Source organism: Phodopus roborovskii, unplaced genomic scaffold (assembly GCF_943737965.1).
Source record: "Phodopus roborovskii unplaced genomic scaffold, PHOROB, whole genome shotgun sequence".
Taxonomy (NCBI): domain Eukaryota; kingdom Metazoa; phylum Chordata; class Mammalia; order Rodentia; family Cricetidae; genus Phodopus; species Phodopus roborovskii.
In genome coordinates, this window is record NW_026126448.1 from 7,759,521 (window position 1) to 7,784,830 (window position 25,310).

The 25,310-nt window shown below is 46.3% G+C and overlaps 1 protein-coding gene across 1 annotated transcript in view; it reads right to left on the bottom strand.

The window, feature by feature from the left end:
• The window catches only part of Rnf220 (ring finger protein 220), a 218,657-nt gene extending 207,787 nt beyond the window's left edge, over positions 1 to 10,870 (bottom strand). The window contains exons 1-2 of the mRNA XM_051188578.1: positions 10,775 to 10,870; positions 9,841 to 10,582 (exon numbers count right to left, since the gene is read on the bottom strand). Of these exons, the coding sequence (XP_051044535.1) occupies positions 9,841 to 10,582; positions 10,775 to 10,855 (823 nt within the window). The 5' untranslated portion in view covers positions 10,856 to 10,870. The remainder of the gene's footprint in view (positions 1 to 9,840; positions 10,583 to 10,774) is intronic.
• Between the last annotated feature and the right edge of the window lie 14,440 nt (positions 10,871 to 25,310).

Here is a 25,310-nt window from a genome sequence, read left to right on the forward strand (position 1 = left end):
TTCTAGTGGTGAGGAGCTCTGTCATCACCACCAAACAGCCAAGAGGAAGGAGCCCCATGCCCCGGGCAGTACCAATATCTCACAGTAACGAAACTGCACTCTCTGGGGTCACCCCAATGCAGAGATCATGACCAAGTGCAATGCTCCAAGAGGCAATAGAACACCACCAAATGCCAGAGTGCTTGCTAGCCATGAGCCTCAACGCCAGCTGTTAGCCTTGAAGGTCTGTCTCCTTCAAGGGACTCAGCTTCTCTTGGTTTAAGCTCTCCCCTGAAGAGGGTGCTTTGGCAGCAAGCACTGTCTTAGGCAGGGATGACAGAAAAAAGCTGTCCACACCACAGCAGTGCATGAGAAAGAAGCAGTGTTTGTAAGCCCGTGGTCAGGAAAGGGTTAACCCTACATGTCTAGGTTCCCACCCTGTAAATCAGCCTTGACTGCTGTCACTGGGGTGAATGAAGCCCCACCAGGTTGGCCTGTCAGGAAGGAAACTCATGAGTCCAGACTTCTGTTGTTCTAAGAATTTTTTTTTTTTTCTTTTTTTCTTTTTACTGTTCAGGAAGGAAGCCAAAGCCTAGGACCTAACTGTAGCCTGGCTGATTCCTTCCCCCAGCATGTACCACGGCCTTCACCTCTGAAGCCACCTAGACTCCCCTCTCTCCTTTTCCACTAATCCTTCCTAAAGGACATTCTGGAATTTGGACTTTGGTCTCAGAATAGTCCCCCTTCTTCAAAACTGAAAATGAGCTGGATATGGTGGTGTGCTGTGTAATTCCTGGGCAGATGAAGGAGGCTGAGGCAGGAGAATTATTACAAGTAGTGGGGCAGCCTAAACTACATAGTAAGTTCCAGATTAGTCTGGGTAGCATAGTGAGTTTCAGACTAGCCTTGGCTACAGAGTGAACCAAAACCCAAACACTTAAAATCAAGAATGTTGAATATTTCCTTCCTCACCAGCCACACACCTCTATGTTTGTGTGTGGAGAGGAACTAGCGACAGGAGGCAGCAGAACTTGGTGATCCTTGACCTGTGAAGGTTCTGTGACCCCCAATGGGGAGCTGAACCCTTCCTTAAAGGGAGCCACAAGGAAGCTTGTGGAAACGGCTGACCACTGGCCTCTGATGGCTGTTACTGATGCACACATGTGAACATGAGACCTTCCAAAGACGAACACCTATGAACACAAGGGCCTCAGGTAGAGAGTTGGTCTTGTCCTTTCCCCCACAGGCTTGCAGAGTCATTCTCTGGTATTCTCTAGCCCCATGGGGCCTGCTTCTGACAAAGAGAAAAGCATTGACTTTATTTGTGGTCCTGAGTAATGGCTGGCCAGCCCTCTTTCACTCCCTAGAGAATGGATACAGGCACTACATGCATAGGAGGCCCGTTCCCCCTCCTGCCTAGCACTGCCCTCCCTCCCCCTGCTAATCCCTCCCTGGGCAGCCCCCCTACTGCGGAGCTGTGGCTGTATTTCTCTCCTGACCTGCAAGGCCCCTCCAAACCCCATCCTAAGCCTCCCCCAAGCACAAACGATCCATCATGCTGTAGGACTGTGACACACACAGATGGGGGAAGGTCCACAGATTTGTCTCACACAGACAAGAGGGTGAAAGTGTCTGCGTATCTTAAGAATCTAAGGAAGGACATACTAAAATTCTGGAACTCTGAATTCTAACACTAGTTAAATACCACTATTACAAATCTCATTAGGTATGTTCCAAACTTCCATCAATCATTCACAGATTCTAATTTGCTATTTATTTCTAATACTATCTGAAAATACAAAAATCTAGAATAAGTACTCATCATGAGGTTGAAGTTCTTAGACCTGAGATGATGCCTGCATGGCTAACATAGACAAGTTCCTCCTGGACATGTACACCCACTTTCTCTAACTCTGATATTAACTTGCTTGTGAATCAACCCTGGGTTAATCTCGGTGGCTGGATGATAATAAAGGGAGGTGAAGCAGCTGGCCATCACAGAAAAAGACTCACCAACCTCTCTCCCTCCCTCTTTGTGCACTGCCATAAGGCGTGAGTGGGTGAGAGAGTGTCCTCTGCACATGCTGGCTGTTAATGACCCAGTACTTGGGTGCATTGGGGTTTCTAGCAAAGACTAATTTACCACATTGTCCTGGGAATGATAATCAGCATTACATATTGAACACTTAATACTTATCTATGTGTTTGTGGTCATTTGGTCCATCACAACAGCTCTGTTAAGTTGTGCAATTCCCAGTTTGCAGGTAGGAATACTAAGGCCTGGGCAGGTTAAGCAATTTGCCTAGCAAGTGAGTTAAAGGGCTGTGACTCAACTGTGCAGGCTGCATTCACTTACTGCTATATTCTATTGCCTCTTCTCCTTTGATGTGAAACACGTTCAAGTTGAAGCTCAAAGGTCCCCACACAGCTTTTATTCCTCTAACAGGTATTTATTATGCTAGGCTGCTCTGACTTGATTTAAATCAAACTCCAAAAAAGCAAGGTCGAATGAGAGTAATATAGGATTAGCCAGTGCCTAAATGGGAATCATATACCTGAAAATAAAGCGAAGGCCTTCCCAGGGCTGCTCCTGCCCCCTCCCTCCAGAGCTCTGTCCCCACTGCTCTGAGACAGAAGCATAGCCAGAAGTCTCAGCCACAAATGGAGACACTCTCACCAGGTGAGCCACATGAGGCTCTCTGAGCTTGTTGTCTCCTGACACCGTGTGACAAGGTCCCATCATTTCCCTCAGTTCCATACTGACTCTGGAATATCTGACTTGCTGGGCAGGTCTATGTGTCTACATTGCTCCCATATTGCAGGACTAACTTCCAGCTTCAACCACGATCTAGACAGAAACTTTGCTCTGAGCAGACTCCCAAAGCAGGTTAAAAACATGGGTTAATGGGCTGGCTCTGCCATAGGGATGATGGTGTGGAAACACATGTGGAGAGGGAAAGAGACTCCATTTTTGAGTTCCTATAAGGTTAGAAGAAAATGGTAAATTTCAATTATTTTTAAGTTGTGGGAGTATTTTACTACCTCAAGTCATTGGTAAAATAAGTCTGTATCTGAGGAAAAGTTTTCCAAAAATCTCACCTTTGCGGTCATCGAACTCAAGACCTATCTATATAAGGCCTTCTGCTGTCTTCGCTTGAGCCTTGTGCTTTTGGAATTAACTTAGTCCTACGGCACACGCATAGCATGCTGATGGGAACTTCAAAGTCTACATAATAATTGCCACCATCCATATATTTGACCCTCATCTAAAACTTACTCAGCCCTTTGATGTGCTTGTCATCCATGCAAGAAGCACACATACACAACCCCCCCCACACACACACACACCTTCCTAATACCAAAATTGAAATGTAACTTCGAATATAAAAAAAAAAAAAAAGGAAGTTTAATCCTTTGGGTAGGGATAGAATGGTATACATTCCTGCCAGTTTCCTAGCATCTACCAGGCTCACCCATTCCAGGCCTTAGCCTGGGAAAGGTATAGTAAACTTCTATTTATTGGTTTTGTTTTTGTTTTTCTTGAAATAAGAGTCTCTATGTAGACCAGGCTAGCCTTGAACTCACAGAGATCTGCTTGCCTCTGTCTCCCAAAGGCAGGGATTAAGTGTTGAGCCACCTTGCCCAGCATAAAGGTCTTTTTTGCAGAAAATTCTCTTTTCTCCAAGGAAAGAGATAAGTTAAAAGTCCCCCACTTGGAGCACACACTTTGAAGATAAAAACACATTTTGTTCGGTCACAAATGCACAGTTGAAGTGACACTTGTAAAATTTGTAAAGCATGTTGGCTGCTGAATAGCAATACATTATCCTGATGTTTGCTGCTGATCTTTGGGAGGGATAAAAATGGTACCGAGAAATATTGCTAACGTGTGGGAATATTCAGCTCCAAAAATTATGGGTATTTTGGTGTTGAAATCGTGTGGGTTTTACGATGACATGTATCATCACCCCAAATCTCAAGTATTTATAAAGAATAATTTCAATGTGTGGTCTGATATTTATTAACCAGATGCATGTGGTTTATGAGTTAAAACCAAGGGGGGGGGGGAGAAACATTAAAGATTTCAACTCGATTAAATGCATTGTCACTTTAAATCCGGAGTAGTTACAAAGGTTACGCTTTATCTTCTGCTAATGCTTGTTAACCAGATGGAGATAGTTAAGGAGGGTTAAAAATAAGAAAAAAATAAAAAATATATAATTTTATTCTTTAGTTCTTTCCTTCCTGCCTAAAGAGGGTGGGGAAGGAGAGCAACTTTGGATTCAGTGTGAGGTTTTGTTTTGATTGTGCAGTTCTGTTTTGTTTTCAAACAACAAAAAAAGAGGCTACCAAATAATCAACCTGGGGCCGCTGACCGGAAGGCAGTTCCGGACAACTTCCCGTGGGAAGAGTTCCAGAAATTGCCCTGACTTTAACGAGTCCCGCTGTGCTGGCTGGGAGGCTCGCAGCGTCAGAGGAGACCGCGGTTGCCTCTCCCGAATACCAGCAATCCTGCAGATTCATGAAGGCCGGGCTTGGGAAACAGTCCCTGGAATATTTCACAGATTTGAAAAGCAGGAAGAAGGGGCAAAATTCTTTTTTGAAACTGAAAGAAGCCTCAAAGCCCTGCTGCCCAAGGGAAAGCTGGGGTCATAGGCGTGTGTGTGCACAAGGCCATCTCGGGTCCTCATGCCCACGGCCCCCCTCCTGGCTCAGCGCGCCGCCCAAGCCCTGGTCTCTCCTGCCCCGCCCGCCCCCACGCGCGCGTGGAGTCCCAGGCACTCCGGGGCATCCGCCTGCATCTCCCGCCCGGTCGCTGTCATTGCCCAATCCTATTGAGAGGAACTGATTTCTTAAAGCGATGTGGGCGCGTGGGGACATGGAAGGCGGAGAGTGGGGGGGTGTTGCGCGGACCTTCCCCGCACCCTGGGGATCGCGCACAGACTTCTTCCCAACGAGCGACAGCGAAGTCACCCACGTCCCCGAAAGCGTTCGCGGACCCGCCTGGGCGGCGGGCGCTGCCCACTGGGTAGCCCGGCCCGCGGGCGCGTCCCCGCGTCCTCCCCCACGGTCATTTACTAACCACCCCGGTGTGGGGCGGCAAGGCGCTGGCTGGCGGCCGCGAGAAAGCAGCAACCCGGATCGCTTCTGCATGACAATTGAGGGAGGGCGCTCAGCGAGGAGGGAGGACGGCCCCGGGGTCCGCGTCTCACCATGGTGATGAGGCATTCCCGCCGTAATAGGCGACCCGGACGAGGGCCGGGAAAGAGCGGCCGCCAGAGCCAGCCCAGGCGCCCGGCGAGCAGCGCGCAGAGCAGAGCCAAGCCAGGCCAGATGGCTCTGCAGCCATCGGGGACCGCTCCCGTTCAGCCCGGCCCCACTTTAGCTGTGTAAACATTTCTTTATCCCAACAAGACAATTAAACCCAGCAGCATGAAAGGGAGTATCCGTGACTGTGTTGGGAGTGAACAAACGGCAACAACCACACACATCACAGGAGTTCTTGCCCCGCGGGAGAAAAACCCAAAGCAGCTCAGTGCATCATGGAACTAGATCTGGGCAGTCAGGACCTGAGCAGTCAAGATACAGGCAAACCTCTGACCCCTCTTTCTGGTCAGTGGCTGACCCTTCACACTGGTCATCTGCTCCAGCTGCAGTCCAGAGGAGGAGCCTGGGAACTAATTTTCTCTGCCCACTCCAACCCTAGAACCCTTGGAAAGTATCCCCTTTATTTCACCCCCTGATGTCAGCTAGCTTTCCAAGCTGTTTTTGGCCTAGGTGGGCTAGACTGATTCTTAGGACATAAGATTTTCAATGACACATGCCTTTATAAAGACACATCTAGAGTGCAAAATACTGTCTCCAATCAGGGCTTTGGGAACCTGAGGCTGACTTTTCAAAAGCAAAACAGACAGGAGTTTCTAGGAGATCTCAGATCTCCTGCCTACCTGTCAAAGTACCTGACCACAGGGAAAGGTCCAAGGGGAGAGGACCAAGCAAAAACCACTGATGGGCGGTGCCCAGTGCCCCTTCCTGGGGTGAACAGGAAGTCAGGGCCAGTCACAGCCCCACATGTATAGCTCTGAGTTTCCTCAGGCCTAGGGTAAGCATGCATGCTGACCAACTCCAATTTGGGATTAGTTAAGAAGACTGGTCAAAGCTTGTCCTCAGGCAGTAATCTGGGCGAAGGGATGGCCTGGAGAAAGCCATCGGGAGATACACATGGTAGGACTGAGAGTACACAGTGAGAGAGTAATAAATGCAGCGATTCTAGTACCAGGCAGCACACAAGACTTACCTTCCCTTTTGCTGTAAAGTTTCCTTAATGAGGAATGTTTATTTTAAAGGCCCTGGGAAACACATCTATAGACACTTCATATGTAAGACACAACATGGGCTATTCGTAATTGGCCCATAAATTTTCACGTCATTTCCCTGGACAATGTGCCTTGGGGACTGGTTCAGGGAATGACAATAAACGGGAGTTACCTCAGTCCCCTTCCTGGGGAATTATGAATCCTCCACGATCAGCTTCTCACAAAAACACTTCTCCCATTTTCCAGGGCAAGTAAGTCAGTCGTGCAGAGCAAAGGCTTCCTTGTTCCACAGGGCCCAATACCTACCTTGGCATCACCTGGGAAGCCAGGTGGGTAGAAAAGGCAAGCAAACTGGAATCATCCACTAGAAGAGAGGACACTTTACCCAAATAGCTACACTTGTGTCTTTTTTTTTTTTCTAAGCACATTTAATCACAAAAGAAATCCTGCCTATCAGCACTCCAGTTAAAGGCTGAACACGTGTGCATTACACCATGTCTGCAGTGTCTTTTTGAAAGGCATGTGGACATATCTGCATATGGATACAAAGCGTGAGCCGGGGGTGGCTGCCACAGTAAAACTGTCAGTGTTTCCATTATAAAACTGATTTCCAAGGACCGAAACTCAGAAAACTTGTACCCCCAGTAAGGCACATGCATACCCATGCTCACCCCCACCCCACCTACCAGAAAACTATAAATACTATGAGGCTAAATTCTCATTTAGTTCTTTCACCATTATATTTAATTAAAACTTAAAAAATTCCATGAAAAGATATTTTTCAGACGAGAAAAAAATAGCCTATCATCTCAGAAATTAATTCTAAATTTTAATAACTGACAAGTCTTAAATATCCATGGCTCAGTATGTCAATGTGGGCACACACATGGCACCCTGTGCCTATGCTCTTCTGAGCTCTGTGCTCTCTTCTAGCCTTCCACCTCCACCACTGCCCCATCTGCCCCTGAGCTCTCTCTCCCTTTGGAAGCAGTCTTGTATACTGTCACTCGATTATCTGAGAAATATTACTTATTTCAAAAATGGTTCTGTAGGGAGGACCCGAAAGGCATCTAGTGGGGGATAATCAGGCCTTCTAACGGCCCTTAAATATGTATTTACATAAAACAGACCATAAATATTCTGACACACATCGGTGTACGACAGGAGCCAAGAAAGCTGCTACCCACTTTGTTACGGTGCTCAGAATTCTAGCCTTCCTGGGAGAAAATGTCCCTCCTCCCTTCCAAAGCTCAGAATCAAAAGCATAGGTGTGGTCCAGTCCAACCTCTGCAAAAGGCGAAGGGAGCACAAATCCAGGGCCACCACTGGGGGACAGTCTCCTCTTCACTTGCTGCCTTTGTTTCTAGTTAAAGATTAGTCATAAATGCAACCCTAATAATCTGGGTGTGCACAGGACCCTGTATTCGAAGACCTTCCTACAAGCTTGCTGCCTGTATATGAGAAACAGAACACAAAGTGCTCTATAAAGAAAGGGTATTTTAAACAAAAGAGGATTTCAATTCATATGACATTTGAAATAAAGAAGTTTCCCCATTCTTCTGATCAGAGTCCCATTAATTTCAAGGTCAGGATTCCATTTCACTTTGGGAGACAGACTCATTTAATTTTTCTCCACCCAGGCGTATTCCTGTGTGAGGGATCCATCTCCATGGGGGATGGCACCACCATACAATGCAAACCGGGCAAACAGAAGAGTTATGGCTTTGACACTCGAGGGGAATGGATAGCCACATCTATGGGTTCTGACTTGACTAACAAGCTTCCTCCTGCTCTGGGAGTCTGACACCAGTTTGGGCTAAAATGATAACAAAATAGAGACAAGCTGGGCACATGGGATGAGAAGAAAGGAGTCGTGATCTCCAGATGTGTGCCACATACTGGTTTTGAGATGATTCCATTTTCAGCTTGTACTTGGAGGGAAAAGTAGGGGAAGAACTGGTCACACCCTAACTCAGCACAGCTTTAACTGGGGCCAGTTTCCAGGAACCTCACCACTCAACACACGAAAACTGAAACAAAATAGAAAAACAGGCCAACACAAGGCCAAACACCTATCCAGAAGGCACACCCAAGAGGCAGGCTCATAGCACTCAGTGGTCAACCCAGAAGTGAAAAGGCAACAGCCTGAGTATCAGGGTTTCAACGGCAGCTCTGCTGACACGTAGCTGCAGCCTTCTCCCTGAAGTGGGGAGGTCTCTGGCTTACAGACACTGACATAAAAAGACACACTCTCAACATATTTCAAAACCAAAGAGCGATGGATTTACAAGGCAGGTTGATTTTATGGTGACTTTTATTGAAAAGGTACGCAGGGTGTAGGCAGATGCCTTTTAGCACAGGAAAGTTAACACAGTGCCTAATTCAAGGAGACAGCCTGAGGAAGCAAGGCCGACAGGGGAGAAAGCAGCAATGTCTCTATTACTCTCCTCGGCATCATAAAGAGAAGAGAAAAAAAAAAAATGGTGTTCGTGTTGGTGGTTATAGAGAGGACAGGAGCACAAAAAAAAAAAAAAAAAAAAAAAAAAAAAAAAAAGATTAAAAAAAAAAAAAAAACAGAGGAAAGGAAGGCAAACCTCGGATGTAGTTTTCTTAAGAAAATAAAATGCAGCAAATCTTAGAACAAAATGTTGGCTGGAAAAACACCCTGAGTTCATAAATTCTCACCAGGCTTGAAGAAAACTCTCTGTCTCCCCACAGCCCCAAAGCTTCAAAACACAATTATTTTTTGATTATATCGGAACAGAAGATTGCAGGGTTCTGCCCTTCTAGTCTATAAGTTCCCAAGAAAGGTTAAGTTCCAACAATTAGTGAATGTAGCCAGAACCTATCAAGGCATGGGAGAACATGAGAAAAGCCATTTCATAAGCAGAAATGAATAACCGTTGTGAACATCAACCAGGGGACAGTCACACGGGTCAGCTATGTCTAGCCCTAAAAGCTAGCCCCAGGGTAAAGTGTCCAGCAAACCTGTCAAATCCCAAGAGAAGTCAGCTTTCCAGCCTTGTGATCCTAAGGAAAACACAGCTGTTTGGAATGCTTTATGGTGGCTGACGACACCTTTGTCCTTCTGTGAAAAATAACCTGATGCAGACGAGCTAAGAGTTGAGGAAATAGCATCACGAGGGGTCTGCTGGCTATGATACAGTGGAAAAATGAAAAGAATAACACTACCATCGGGGACCCACATGAAGAGAGAGGCGGGATGGACAACTTTCCTTGGGCCCTCAATTCCCTAGGAACCTATATATCTTTGACACCCTCTTCCCTCCACAGTCTCCAGAGAAGCTAGCCAGGCCTGTTACTGAGACCACCTTGCCTCTAGCTACCATCAGAAAACCTGAAAGAACTGTTATCCTTGATCACTGAGAAGAGATAAGTAAGCATTAGCCATCACAACCATCACAAGGGACGCAATTGGCCTTTCCAGGCACTAGGAGCATGTTCAATGCTGCCAACCTGTTGAACACTTCTGCAAGGCAGGGCTTACTGGGGGTGGAAAGGGAGCTCCAACCAAAGTACTTACATCTGTCATTCCGATCCTCTGGGCTCGAGGATGTTTCCCGGTCAGAGATGAGGCCAGACACAGCAAAGATCTTCTTCCCAGTGTCATCAACCTTAAGTGAACCGGGAGAGCTGGATGGCAGCTGTGTCCCAAAGTCATACTCCTTGCCATCTGCATCTGAGAAGCGCAGGTGGGGTGACTCTGTGTCATGGCAGTTCTTGAGTCTCTTGGCTGGTGTGAAGGCTGACTGATAGCTCTCCCGGTCCTCCGTGGAAGCAAAGGGACGGAACGCCCCCACACCACTGTGATTTAGCATACTGATTGGGGTGCAATCGAGATTTGGGGGAGCAAACTGAGGGTGTAAATGTAGTAAAGAAGGGGGGAAATCACGATTGGCAAAAGTGCCCGGCACCCCACCTTGCCGATGGTACATAGAGGCAAAAGTGTAGGAGCCATTAGTGAAGGGAATATGTACATCCTTGTCTACTGAGACAGGTACACCAAAGGGTCGTGGCTGCTGACAAGGGATGGAGGCATCCCGGCTGGCCTCGGCAGTAGACGCCAAGACCATCAGCGCTGGGGATGCCAGAGGGTTGGGAAGATAGGATGAGTTCTCCATCTTGAAGGCTGCCCGGTGTAAGTCCATCGGGTCTCTTTGGATGGCCGGTGTCACACAAGAAGTATTCCCTGGGAGGGAGGCCGACCTGCACCTTGGATCAGGGTAAGTGAGTATTATTACTGGGGAATCATGCCCTTCGAAGACCTGCAGAAACAGCAAGGGGGGGGGAGAGATGGGGGAGGAAAGTCAGGGGGAGGTAAAAAGGGAAACCCCAAGTGATTGAAACACCATCCTTCTGGCTTACAGATTCTCGGGCAAGAGACACCACAGGCTTTAGGAGCCAGTGGGCAGCAGCAGCAGACCGTTTTCATTCAGGAAAATCAATAGACAACTTACTGTGATGTACGCGTAGCTGACTTTGGTCCCTACACGTTCCGGGTGAAATGCGCCTGAGCCCAGCAAAGAAAAAAAAATCATAAAACCTCCAAATACAATATTCCCTGAGCAAATGAGCTTTGGAAGGCCAAGTCACCCAGTAGATTAGGTGGGGGGGGGGTGTCTATATTTTAAAGGGCTTCCAACTGCGAACACCATTCATGGCTGGCTTGAGTTTCAGAGACCAGGCTCTACTTATATGATGTCCCATATTAATATCTTTCTTCATCTTTATACTGACAGATCCCTATGTCACACACATCTAGACCACAGACATCTGTACATATTAGTTGGTACAGATAGTACATGTGGCTAAATCACACACACTGGCCAATACATACACATACATCTTCATGTATCTTCCGAGACTGTTCTAGAAATAAGTGCCATTTGAACAAATAGCTGATATATTATTTTTGATGCACAACTAATCACATAGGCTTCCTATTTCTTTCTTTCTTCTAAGAAGAAACAACACCATCATCAACAAAATGCCTGGCACCTCTGATGATTAAAAAAAAATAATAATAACTGATGCCTTTGCCAGGCCAGCAAAAACCGGATTAGTAATTTTGGTTACTAACCCAGTCACGCTTAGGGAAATTTGTAAACTGCCATGGATTTACCATTAACATTTAGAGGAAAATCTTAACAAAATTTCTGACTTATTTTGTTCAGTTTATTGGCTCAGGCAGAGCTGATGTCCAATAAAGGGCCCCCAGAACAAACTGGACTTCAGAGAGCCCTCTTTCAGCTTTCAGCTTCCCTTGTAACATTAGGTTGTACATTTTCATAGCCACTGACTTGGTTTCTAATATACTAAGTGGGGTTTGAGGGGAAAGAACTGTATATCAAAAGGCAGGGTTATATCAGATGAATAGCAAGACCTGCTAGCTTCAAATCTGTATTCTCAGTGGAAACCGAACAGAACTTAAAAGTATAATCCAAACTACCATCTGTTACAAATTATAAATTCAGAGTTATGTCAAAAATAAAACTGGTCTCCTCCCTTTAAGAAGCCCACCTCTGTAGTGGAACATCTTTGGTATTCCCTCAAGTAGAAAACCCTCAGTTAAACTGTGGATGGTCCCCCCTGCTTAATGCAGTGCAAGGAGAGTATTTCCTTCTCCCATCCTGTAGCAGACATGTCAATGACTGTTATTAATTGGGAAGATGAGTGGACACCATCAGCCTGCTTCCTCATTTGGCATCTCTCCTTATAGACATCATTGCTAAATTACCAGATTATGTATCTCACATTAACAGATTTTCCTCTCTTCCAAATTTTAAATAACTTTCCTGTCAAGTTCTAGCAGGGTAGGGAATGGTCTGCCAAGGACAGCCAGTTAGCCTGATGTGTCTGGGAATTCTGTTCTTGGCTATTTTCAAGTCAGATTAATGGTCCCACAACATGGATGCTCTGAAAGGGGGTCTAGGGCTGTTCCAAGGGGTCTACAGAGCTCTTTACAACAGAAATGAATAATTGTGTTTCTGTCAAACCACACACAGTACTCGAAGCTGGCTGGAGGAAAGGATAGACATAACACCCTAGGGGTGAGGGGAGGAATGTTTCCTCCCCAAAATAACCCGCCCCAGGATTCACTTTCCATTTTTACTTCCTAGATCACCTCATTATGTTAAATGAGTTTCATAAATTAGTGATCTGGCGACAGCACCGGACACTCCAATAGAATGTGGTGAATCACTCAAACCTGCCTATTCATTTGAAAACTTCATTATACTGAAAATAAATCAACAATATTTTCCCAGGCCACATCTCCTCTACTTCACTGTGTGGGCGTTGGTCTCAGCAAGGGAGGAGGGGCATGCATTTTTTTCTTCTCCCTTTCTTTCTTTTCCCCCTCCTCACATTAACAGTATAGATGAGGCTTCAGCAGACCACAGTCATTATGAAAATCTATAGTTAATACACTCCCAATGTCAAAATGTCATGGGTTTAAACACAGAACCCAAAATAAGAAAACTAACTGACCCTCTTAATTAAAAAAATATGGATTGTAAGATAATCAGCTTGATGGTGCATTTGGGTGGCTGTGAAGAACTGGGCAGAGAGAAAGTAAGTAACTGGTACTTTTCTGCCTCTATGCTGATTTTTTTTAATTTAGCACTTCGTGCAAATCCAGATTAAAATAACTCCAGCTATTGATCTGAGCAGTGGAATTGACATTAATTTTAGTTCACTTCTCACTTTGCAAAGGGATCAATAGGAAGTAATAACAGCTGACATCCCCGCTGAAAGGAGGAGAAAGAAGGGCTGAAGACAGAAATCGAAAAGCAACCAAATAAATCATCAGCTACTTTTCCACGGCATCAGACAAACTCCAAACAGATTGCAAAAAGTCTTTGTTGAATTAACTAAACAAGGAGGAGGGATCAATCCACCAAGCTAAATAAATTGTCCGGCGGGCAGTGAGATTGGACATAGGGACCAACAAATATCGAGTTTTTAAATTTTCAAATCCTTGACGTGGTTTGGTTCAGTTCTGTACATATGGGAGTTTGTTTGTTCCGTACACCCGACCTTGGTTTAAAGTGGTTACAAAACGTCAGCTAACTGAATAATTAGTGAGATTACTAATTGCGTGGTTAAACATGCCAGAACCAAGACAAATGAAGAAGCTGGCTTTTAGAATGTGCAATTATCTGAGACTGGGCTGGTGCGTTGCGGTTTGCGCTCTCCGATGCAAACTAGCCACTTTCGTGTGGAAAAACCGAAAGCCAGACAGAAAGTCCCAGCCAGTGAGCCGTCTCCCACCCCTGCCTAGGGTCGCGGGGCCTCTTCACCCGCCCCGGGGATGGTGGTGCAAGGAAGCGGTGTCGCTGCTCCTGCTGGCTGTTGAGAGCCAACCCCACTTGGAAATGATTGCCACAAAGCAAGCTCTTTCCCAGAGCTGAGCTCTGGGCGCCCACCAAACTAGGGCTCTGCTGGCAATTAAAATGCACACGCAACGCGCCTCTGCTTATTACAACAGGTGACATTTTTGTGGTCTTTGAACCGTTTCCAAAAGCCATGACTTAAAATAATAGAACAAATTAAACGATATTTTTCCTTTGCATAAATAAACTTTTAAAAAATTAACAGGCAACTTAAAAAGCAAAGAACAATGGGAAATGAGGCCAGAATAGCGGGGGGTTGTGAGAATAGAGGAAAGAATTTTTTTTTTTTTTTTAAGTTCACAGACTTCGCTTGAAGAGAATTCCCCCCGCACACTAAATGCCCAGCGGGTATGTGGAAACACCGCCCTAACAGAAAATTTACCACCATGTGCGAGGGCTCAGGGAGCATAAGGCTAATAAGTCTGCCAGGCTAGGGCGGACGCCTGCTATTCAGACCCGGCCGGGTAACCCGTGGCACATTTGGATCTAGACCCAGGTCCTGCTTGGCCATCGGATGCGATCCGCAACAGCCTGACCGATCCGAGAGCACGCGGAAGCGGGATGCTGAGCGTGCGGTGCAGATTTCAGCCACGACGAGTCTCAACCCAGGGCTAAAAATAACTCTTTTAGGGAAAACGAGGGAAGAAGAAGAGAAAGAGAAACCTCTATAAACTTGCGGTCAACTCTGAGCCAAACCCACCACTCGGTGGTCTGACCCCTCTCGCTTTCGCCTGCCTTTGTACAAAGACCCCAATAACCTCCGCTTGAAACAGTTTAACTTTGGGGAACCAAGGAGCCAGTCCCAGAAGAAACACAAGCCGGGATACCTCGGTCTGAAGGCGCACACTTTCTAGGGGCAGGCGCAGAAAACAGCCTGCTTTGGACCAAAGTCCAAGGACCCAGAGCCCCTAAACCGCCCCGCCCCGCGGGTCACCCGGACGCGGTGACCGCGCGCCCCTTGAGCCGGCAGCCACTGACTCCTCCACTCCGCTCCGCTCCCAATGAGGGCGGGTGCGAGGCCGCAAGGACCCTCCAGGCTCCAGCACTGCGGGCGTGGGGGGTAGTGGATAAAGGGCTCGGTGGTTCCCCCAGCTACCGCCCGGCCGCAAAACCCCGCGTGGCTGGAGAACAGGTGTGTCCCAGCTCGCTCCGCGCCAGTCCCCGGTGGAGCATCTCTACCAAATCCTCGGCCTTCCCCCTCTTCTCCCGGAGCACAGCGAGAGAACTCACGACACTTAGCCCCGGGCTCTGCCGACCAGGAGGGATCCGAACGGGAAACGCCCGCCTCGGTCTTTCTCGACACTCTTTCTGCCTTTACCCCTTCGCTCATTTTCCCTTTGCGAGAAAAGCCCCCGGGGGGGGGGTTTGCAGGCCCCAACCCGCTCGGCTCCTCAGTCTTACTCGCTGCTTTCTCCCTGCTCGCCCCCTTCTCTCTTTATGAACCCCCCCCAAAATAAAACCCACCCAATTGCCTCTTCAAGCCGAGGCCACAGCGGAGGCGGGAGGTAGGTCGTGGCTGCAGGACATCGTGATCAGAGAGCGCGGGTGATTTCCCTTTCAGCTGTTTCTGGAGTAGCCACAGGGCACAGGCGGGAGACCTGGGACGGCTCAGGCCACCCAGACAGGGCCGCGCCCCATCCGGGTGGCCCTGGCCCTAAGCACTCCAGCCACCCGATGTGCGTCCGGCTCCCGGCCCAGGCCCCGGGCCTTGACTGGAGCGGTGACCCGTACCAGAGAAGGCAGTGCGTTGTTAATGGGAAAGGAGAATGTGTCCTCTGTTTTCCAATACCCGGAGACCCCGTCACCTCGGGGCTCCAGCAAGCCCTCGCGGGCCACGGTCACCCGGGCCTCGATCTTTTGCAGGGGATACTGTAGCGCAGGACGAACCTCGCATCCCTAGATGGCCACACCACCGTGGGCGGCCTCGCCCGGGGGGCCATACGGAAGCTCTCCGCCCAAGTTTGTTGTGCCCTGGAAGAAAAGCCTTTCTCTTACAAAGCACAAAGGCGAAACGCCCAGGCCGAGCCCTGAAAAGCCCCGGCTTGGGGGGTGGGGGGGTGGCCCGAGGCTCCGGAGCAAGGCGACTGGGCCGGGCTCCGGGCGGAGAAGGTCGCTCGGCCCGGGGTGAAGAGCGCGGCAGCGGTGGCTGCAGGACCGCAGCAACCGGCGTGCTCGCTGAAAAGTTTTGCTCTCAAGTCGGGAGAAGAGAAATTGTTACTCAGTTTAAGACAGGTCGAAGATTTAAAAATAATAATAACAATACCACTACAAAAAGAGCAAGGCGCCCGATTTTACAAGAACGTTCTCCCATCTCGCTCCATAGAATCGCTGGAAGAGGGGATCCCCGACCCCCCAAATCCCAAGAGACCAGCACGAATCGCGCTACTCCAAGGCCTGGCCAGTCCAGCCCAGAGAAGCAGGGAGTTTACCGGTTATATGTAGCGCGGTTCACCTCAGAGGCAACACCTGCCTTCTTCCTGAGGGCGGAGGATTCCCCCATCCCACCCCCCACGCTCTCATTCCACATCCTTCACACCCGCCCCCGCCAGGAAAAAGTAAGCCGAGCCTCCGGGGACCCCCAAGGCTCCAGAGTCTCCCGGATACCCGACCAGGTCGGCAATGTGTTGGGCGACTGTGATCGTTTCTCAACGAATCGCCCCTTTTCCTATCCTGCCCGGCGCCTCCGATTCCCCACTGAGCACCACCTAGCCCCGGCCTCGCAGGAAATCACAGCGGGGTGCACCGGGGAGCCAGGCAAGAGGGCTTACTCGCAGTCGACCCAAACAAAGTGGAAATGGGGCTTATAAAAAAGATGGAGAAGTCCTGCTCCCTTCCCCTGGCTATCCCCCTCGCCCTCCCTACTTGTCCAATTCCAGAGTCTGGTCCCTCCCCCTTGCACCCCCCAAATAAAACACATTAAGGAAAACTCAAGACGGAAAGTTTGAGTGAGGCAGCGCACAGAGCGCACCCGGCACCGACAGCCAAGAGGCTCGGTCTCCAAGATCTAAGACGCGGCAGTGCAGGTCCCAGTCCCTGCCCCTGTCGCAGGGGAGCCGCCCGCATCCCTGGGAGACCAACCCGGAAAGTTAGCCAGGTTCCTCAGCAACCCGGCCGCCCTCGCGCCCACCCCTCTTGTGTACGCACACGCATCCACACCCCTTTTTAAGCTCCATACTTGCCGTGGAAATTCCTGGGGAGAACGGTCGCACTTTCAGGACACCGAGGCAAGAAGACAGAGAGTGTGGTGCATGAAAAGTCCCGGGTGCGCAGAGCCGGTGGTGGCAGCGGCGGCGGTGGCGGCGGCAGCGGCAGCAGCAGCAGCAGGCGGCTGGCCCCGGGTTTGTGCTCGCGAGCTGCCTGGGATTGCATGTACAGATCAAGAGACTCGGTTGGTGTGAGAGAAGAGCAGTGCTGCCTCTCAGCGCTGGCTCTAATCAGTGAATGAGCCTCCACTCTCCCAGGGACTCGGAGGCGCACACACGCGCGCGCGCGCACACACACACTCACACACACATGCACGCACACATTCTCTCACACTCACACACATACAGGCACTCTGAGCACTGAATACATTAGGGTACTAAGGGACTCTGGGAAATGGAGTCCAGACCCTGGGCACTCCCGGAGAACAGACCTATCTGCCCTCACTAGAGGGCTGGATGGTCTTAGGTGGCCCGCCTCAGTGGAAACTACAGAGGTCTTTTGCCTTTGTTTACATCTCTCCTCCTTAACCTCGGGAGATTTCTGAATGAGTGGTTGGTGCGCGATTCTTTCTTGAACCAAAGTGACCAAGAGGAAATGGGTAAATCTTTTAAGACTGACGTCAGTGCTGCACACTGACCACCAAACCTTAGCTCCATTGAAAAACTCTACCCTTTTCCTGTAAGATCTACCTGCTGCTTAGTGCTTCGAATGCTACTTTTGAGTCTTCGCCTGTAAAAATAAAATTATAAGTGAATATAAATAAAACCGACTTTTAGAGAAAGAGGAGAGGGCCTAGTTTAACACCCAGATTTGTGAATAAAAATTTTCATTGGTGTCACTGATGTTTATACTATAGTTCTTTCTCTTCAAATTGTTTAATTCGTCAAGTACAAAAGATATATTGGGGAAATTGACAAAGAATTAACAAAATTTCTTGGAGCCAGGCTATGAAGACTAAATGCCTTTACATAATCTCATTTGACCCTTTAATTCAGGGGCTAATATTCCTAGATTACAAAAAGAAGAAACTGAGTCTGAGAGGCTTTTACAGTTAGAGCAGATGGTCCTAGCTCAGAGAGCAAAGCCCAACCCAAAGCTAATCCTGGTTTTTAGAAGTAATTTCTTTGTTTTGTGGTTTGGTTTCTGAAAAGTCAAGACTCCTCATCTGGAAAAACAATTCTCTTCCCTTAGGATAAGAATAACTCATCCTGCAAAGAACCTCACAGGATTATAAACAGTCTAAAACAGAGCTGAGCAGTGGTGGCACAAGCCTTTAATCCTAGCACGTGGGAGGCAGATGCAGGAAGATCTTTGTGAGTTTGTGGCCTACCTCGAAAAGCTACACAGAAAAACCCTGTCTCAAAAAAACAAACAAACAAAAATAGTCTAAAACAGAATGAAACTAATGTTCTGTTTTGATATGGCTTTATCATCCTTTTTCTTCATGTTTGGCATGTGTCTAAGTGTTCCATATTCAAGTTTGTGTAGAACTGGGTTCCTTGGTTGATGTCTATAATCCCGGTACCAAGGAAGGAGATGCAGGAGGACTGCAGCAAGTTCCAGGCCAGTCTGATCTACATAGGGAGTTCTAGGCCAGCCAGTGCTAGAAATAAAACTCTGTCTCAAGCAAACAACAACAGTAACTAAGTTTCTATATCATGTTTGGATTTAAACTATTTAATTAGCAACTCTTTAAATGAGCAGCTAATAGCTCACCTAGACCATGAGCTGCTTGTGGTCCCTGAAAATTGAAATATGAGGCATTCATACCCAAGAGATAGGCAGAAGTGGGTCACATCACAATAGGCTTTGAGTAGTACGCTTTATTCCAGAGATGATGAGAAACCCTAAAAGGTATGAGATGGTAGGCTTTCTATTCTAAAACAATCGGCAGTCAAAAGGTAGGCAGAATGGAGGTAAAACAAGATACAGGGAGACTAATTTAAAAGTCTGTTGCAGGTGAAATTGAGAAGGCCCTGAACCAAGATTCTGGGCCAGTAAGCAATGGAAAGTCTGGAAATATCATAGAGGAATCTAAAGGCAGAATCAGCCAGATCGAGCCATTTTACCTCAGGAGATGACAGCAGAAATCCTTATATGGGTTCTGGTACTTATGACTCAAGATGCTGTTTGTCCTATTTGTTTTTGTTTATTGAGGCAGGATTTTACACGGTAGTCCAGACTGGCCCAATCATCCTCCTGCTTCAGCCTCTCAACTCTGGGAATGTAGATATGTGTCACCACATCCAGCTTGGTTCTTTGTATTTTAACATTCAGAAGTGGTAAAAGACTCCTTAAGATCAACTTGTAGAGTTCCCCTAAAATACAGGTCCCAATCTTATGGGTGGACAACCCATAAAAAGCCCTACATCAGCTCAGCCATCAAGCTAAACATTTTAACAACTGTCATCTGTAGTCTTCTGCCCTGGGATGCAAATATTTAGAGAGTAGAATAGTCACTATCTATAAGGACAATATAATGAAAAGCTTAAATGCAAAACAATAGCAAAAACAGTACAATGCAAAACTGAATATGTACTACCTCACTAATTCATAGGTCACATATTTGGCAACCTTGGCTATCCAAAACACAATGAGGCAGGAAATAAGCAAAAAAGTCCCAGAATACCCAAAATAAACATTACACTAAAGTTAATACATTTTACTCCTAGGAGAACTCCACAGGCCTTCACTCAAAGCTGATTTACTCTTTCTTAGGTACAATTCTAATAAGCTTGATTATTTGGCTTTCCCATTTACAGATGATTAAGATGGTCAAATTAAAAGGGGGCAACCATTAAAGAGAATGAGATAGACTCAGATGTACTGACATGGAAGGAGGCCTATGATATACCCTCAAATGAGATGACAAAGAAGTCAGAGAACAATGTACACAGCGTGACATGGTATTTATATGTATAATGCATGTTCATCCCTCCATGGGCAAAGGCCTAAAATGAAATACACTAAACTATTAACATCAATTATGAGCAGGCAATGGGAAAGTAGATGTGGTTTAGTATATATCCAAGGGGCACAGGAATAAAAAGAAGACTTTGGCTCTCTGTATATATGTAAATGAATTCAAGTGCAGATATGTGTTTGTACAAGTATGTGTTCAGGTATATAAGAGTGTGTGTATGTATGCGGGCCTACATAGGCCTGTATGTATGTAGACAACTTCCAGGGTTCTTTCTCAGGCAGCATGTACCATATTTCTCCTCCTCCTTCCTTCTTTTGTTTTTGAGACAGGGTTTCTCTGTGCAGCTCTGGCTGTCCTGGAACTCACTATGTATGCCATAGAGATCCACCTGCTTCTGGCCTCTTCCCCCCACCCCACCCCAAATGCTGGAATTAAAATCATGTGCTTCCATGCCTGGCTTCCATTTAGTTTTACATGTCTGTGTATGAATGCTCTGCCTACATGTGTGTATGTGCACTTTGTGCATGCCTGGTGCCTGTGAAGGTCAGAAGGGAGCACCAGATCTCTTGGAACTGGAGCATGGATGGCTGTGAACCACAATGGAAGTGCTTGTCATTGAATCCAGGTCTTCCAAAAGAGCAACAAGTGCTCTTAAACACTTTTTAACTCTCCAGCCCCCCACCCCCACCTGATTTTTGACACAGGGTCTCTCACTAGGACTTGGAATTCAATGATTAGGGTAATGATTAGCTGACCAGTGAGCCCCAGGAACCCTCCTGTCTCAACTTCCCCAGATCTGGGCACTACCACACAGGGTGTTTTATGCAGGTGCTAAGGGTGGAATTTTGGTCCTTATGCCATCTCCTCATTCCCAAGGCTTCTTGAGTCAAACATTCCTGTTTCTTTCCAACGAAAATATATTGCTTTGGTGATTTGAATATGCATTACAAAGGATATTGTGGTACCAGAACAAGTACATTGATTGAGAACAAACTTAGAGCTGGGTGTTGATGGAAAACATCTTTAGCCCCAGTGTTTAGGAGGCAGAAGCAGGCAGATCTCTAAATTCTAGGCCAACTCTACAGAGTGAGTTCCAGGACTGCCAGGGCCACACAAAAAAACCCTGTCTCAAAAAGCCAAAAACACAAAACAAACAGGAAGCAGAAGTAGGTGGATCTCGGACTTTGGGTGTCCAGCCTGGTCTACCAAGTGAGCTCCAGGATAGCCAAGGCTACACAGAGAAAACCTGTCATGTCAAAGAAGAAAGGAAGGAAGGGTGACATATACACACATGCATATGCATGCATATGTGTGTGTGTGTGCGCGCACATACATATATACATGTCAGTCCCTAAAGATGAGAAGAGCTTCCATTGTTGTTGATTGGTTTTGCTTTTGAGAAAACTTTTCTCTAGCTAGGCTAGGTTGGCCTTGCATTTGCAAACCTCCTGTCTTGGCCTCCTAAAGACTGCGATTAGAGGTGAGTACCATCTCTAAAGACTAGGGTTGGAGGTGTGCTACATCACTCCCAGCAAAGATACTGCTGTAAAAGCAGAAGTGATACAGAGCATGGAATGGTCCTCAAAGTCAACAGTCAATAAGTGCCTATTGAGTGTCTACCAATTGCTGGTCCCTAAGAATACAGAAGTAAATTAGATAGTCCTTGTAGAACAGTTTCAGTAGCAGAGTTGAATTTGAAAATGTGTACGTGAGGTACAGTGTGAGCAAAACTATCATAAAATTCTGAATAAAGATTGGAGGAAACATACAAGGGGAAGAGGCCAACTCAGCCTGGAGACCTTACATAAGGAGTTATCAACAACCACGGGCATTCAAAAAGTATTGTATGAGACAATATTTACACTTGATTAAACATAACCATTGTGTGTGGCTGGAGAGATGGCTCAGCAGTAGAGCACATACTGCTCTTGTGGAAGGCTTGTATTTAGTTCCTAGCACCCATATCTGGTAGCTGATGACCACCTGTAACTCCAAAAGATCTGGTGCCATCTTCTGGCCTCTGTGGGCACCACATTCATGTCATAAACCTTTATGCAGACTTAAACCCACACACGTAATCAAAAATGACAATAAGCAAAACTTAAAAAAAAAAAGCCATAAATGACTATTGTATGGGATGACATCTTAAATAGACTTCAAATGGGAAGTGCACTTCAGGACAAGAAATAGCATATGTAAAATTACAAGGACATAATATTTCTTAGTGCTTTTAGATAATACATCTAGAACTTTTCTGGCAAACAGAGGTGATGATGAGTGTTGGTGTGTAAAGTGGTATCTGAGCCATTTCACACTTGGAAATTATGTGTTCTTTTTTATCTTGAAAAATATAGTTTAGTCAGGCAGTGGTGATGCACGCCTTTAATCCCAGCACTTGGGAAAGAGAGGCAGGTGGATCTCGGTGAGTTTGTGGCCACCCTGGTCTACAGAGTGAGTTCCAGGACAGTCAAGGCTGTTACACAGAGAAACCCTGTCTTGATAAACCAAAAAGAAAAAAAAAAGGGGGGAGGGGGTGGAGAGAGAAAGAAAAAAGGAGTTAGTATACCCCAGAAACATGAGGGACATCAAGGCAGCATTTTTTTCTCTTTCCTTTTTTTTTCCGTTTTTTGTTTGTTTGTTTGTTTGTTTTTGTTTGTTTGTTTGTTTGTTTTGTTTTTGGAGATAGAGTTTCTCTGTAGCTTTGGAGCCTGTCCTGGAACTAGCTCTGTAGACCAGGCTGGCCTCAAATTCCCAGAGATCCGCCTGCCTCTGCCTTCCAAGTGCTGGGATTAAAGGCGTGTACCACCAACGCCCAGCAGCACTTTTTTAAAAATTTTTCTTGCATAATGTTAAATAATCCAGGAAAATTTGTTTTTAATTTGAAAAAAAAAAAAAAGAATAGAAGTTTCAAAGGTAGACTGGATGGTGAAGAGTCATTGATGGATGGCTAATCTTGGTTGTCAGCTTGGCTGGGTCTGGAATCAACTAAGCTGCTGGCCACATCTGTGAAGGATTTTATATGTGGGAAGAACAACCCAGAATGTGAGTGACACCTTTGAGTGGCAGCCAGATAAAAGGAGGTCCAAGAAAGAAGCTTTGGTTTTTATTTTATTGACTTCATATCTTGCTGGTAAGTTTATTTGCTGCTGCTGCCACCAATAGGCTACTGCATAGCCTTTTGGATAGCAGAACCGAGCCTCCCAGGTTTCCAAGGTGGACTAGATATCTCTCCAGGAATCCTCCAGACCTTCAGCTCTGGAATGGTACTACTGAGGTCTCTAGTCATGTGAATTAAACTGCTAGTCAGGTCTCCATCTCTCCAGTTCAAAGACAGCAGTTGTTAGACTACTCAAGACCATATTGTGGAAGGCAACATAATACATCCCCTTTATACTATAGACTCACTCCGTCCATTCTGCTCCTTGAGAGAAGTCTCAATAATACAGGTCTCATCTGTCACATGCCCCAGCATCCAGCTCACCCCTCTTGGTACTCTAGGACTTTGCTTAGGCATGATGGCTTTCAGAAAGTCACCTTGCCCAGCATCGCTTCTCAAGTCTGCTCTCCCAGCATCCAGTGCATTTATCTATCCACTTAGCATGTGGTATTGAAAATGTGAATTAAACTTACCAACTCCACTAGCAGAGTAGATCTTCTTAAAGTAGAAATCTGTCTTTATTCAATTGTGTGAAACACACTTAGTATTACAGATTTTGGTGTGTAATGGGGTGAACTTATTTAAATAAGAGGTCAGGATTCAAGACTCGCTCCCAGGTCTAGATGTTAGCATTCTTGAAGGAAGGGGCTGCTTGCCTATCATAGCATCTCAAACACTAACAACCTCTGAAATATCACAATAGGTGATTGAGAAATATGTACTATGAATGAGTGAACAGCTAGGAAAAAAATCTCAAGATATAAATGACATGATCAGATCGGAATTTAGAAAAATAACTTTGAAGGCAATGTTATATAATGACCAAAGAGTGGATAAGACTGGAAGGGAGAAGTAAAACAAAACAAAACACACGTAAGTAAAAGAGCACCTGTTTCTGGCCAATATGACCAGATATTTGTATTTATTTTTCAGGGCTGAACTTATTCTCTAAAGAGTCCCCAATGGAGGACATACAGCTAGCTCAGTCTGGAAGTCTTCCCGCCCTGAACCCCCATCAGACTGGTGCCATCCTGTACATTTGGAGGTCACAGAGGGCAGTGGCTACGTCTTATTCATCTTAGTATCTCCAATGCCTAGGACAAGACTGCTCAATAAATGTTTGCTGAATGAATGAACACATAAATTGATCTATTAGTATACTGTACTCGAGCTCTGATCAAGACACAGAGGACCCTAGTTATCCCTGGTGTGCAGGTTTCTGGATACAGGAAACAGAACAAATAGAGCAAGACTGGGTCCGGAGACACACGCATTCCTAGGGTAACACCGGGTAAATTTCTCTCTCTGACCCCTCCATCCTCATTCTGAAGAATAACCCTCATTGAGTGAAAATCAATAAAAGTCATTTTAAGGGAAGTAGGTTTAGAAAAAGGCCCTGAAGGAGGAAAAAGACAGCAGGGAACTTCAAGTTCAACCAATTTGGACTTTTTTTTTTCTTTTTATAAGAATTTGTAAGCTTAAAAAAAAAAAGGCTCTTTAACAAGATAAAAAAGTCTACTTTTCACATTGTCTTTCAAAAAGAATCCCCCTCAGCATACAAACCCAGAGTCTTGGTGGCCATCCCCAACCCCTGCATTTTTAGATTTCTAAAAAGGAAATAATAAATTCACAGAACAATAGGAAATGATCTGGTTTGCAGGTTGGCATCAATAAGAAACTGAAGTAGCTATAGACAGCTATCAAGACATTCTGCTAATGTAAATGCTTAGATTGGTGATACAGAAAATCCAACACATGTTTGTTGATTTCATGCAAAAGGAACCAGGAAGAAGCTATAGGCAATGCACACTCCACACTCACTCACACACACACACACACACACACACACACACACACACACACACCCCGCATCCAAAGGAACAACATGAGCTTCCTGTGCTCAAAGGAGCTCATGGGTCTACGATGGTAACTCATAATCACAAGAAGTTAAATAAAACCCAATTCATTTATTTATCTATTTATTTTGTGAATATGTGCCTGCATGTATGTATGTGCACAAGTGTGCCTTGTGCCCACAGAGGTCAGAAGAGGGTGTTGGATCCTCTCCAGTTGGAGTCACAGAGGTGTGAGCTATCACTTCAGTGCTGAGAACTGAACCTGGATCTTCTGCAAGAGCAGCCAGAGCTCTTGACAGCTGGGTCATCTATCTAGCCTCTCCCACAACTCATCTATAATGCAAATTAAAATGTATCCAGGGAGCAACACAGACAAACTGCTGAGGGTTTTGGAGGCCAGAGAGAGCTATATGGTTTCAAGTCCTTCATTTGCTTTGGAACAAGGTGAGACTTAAAAGT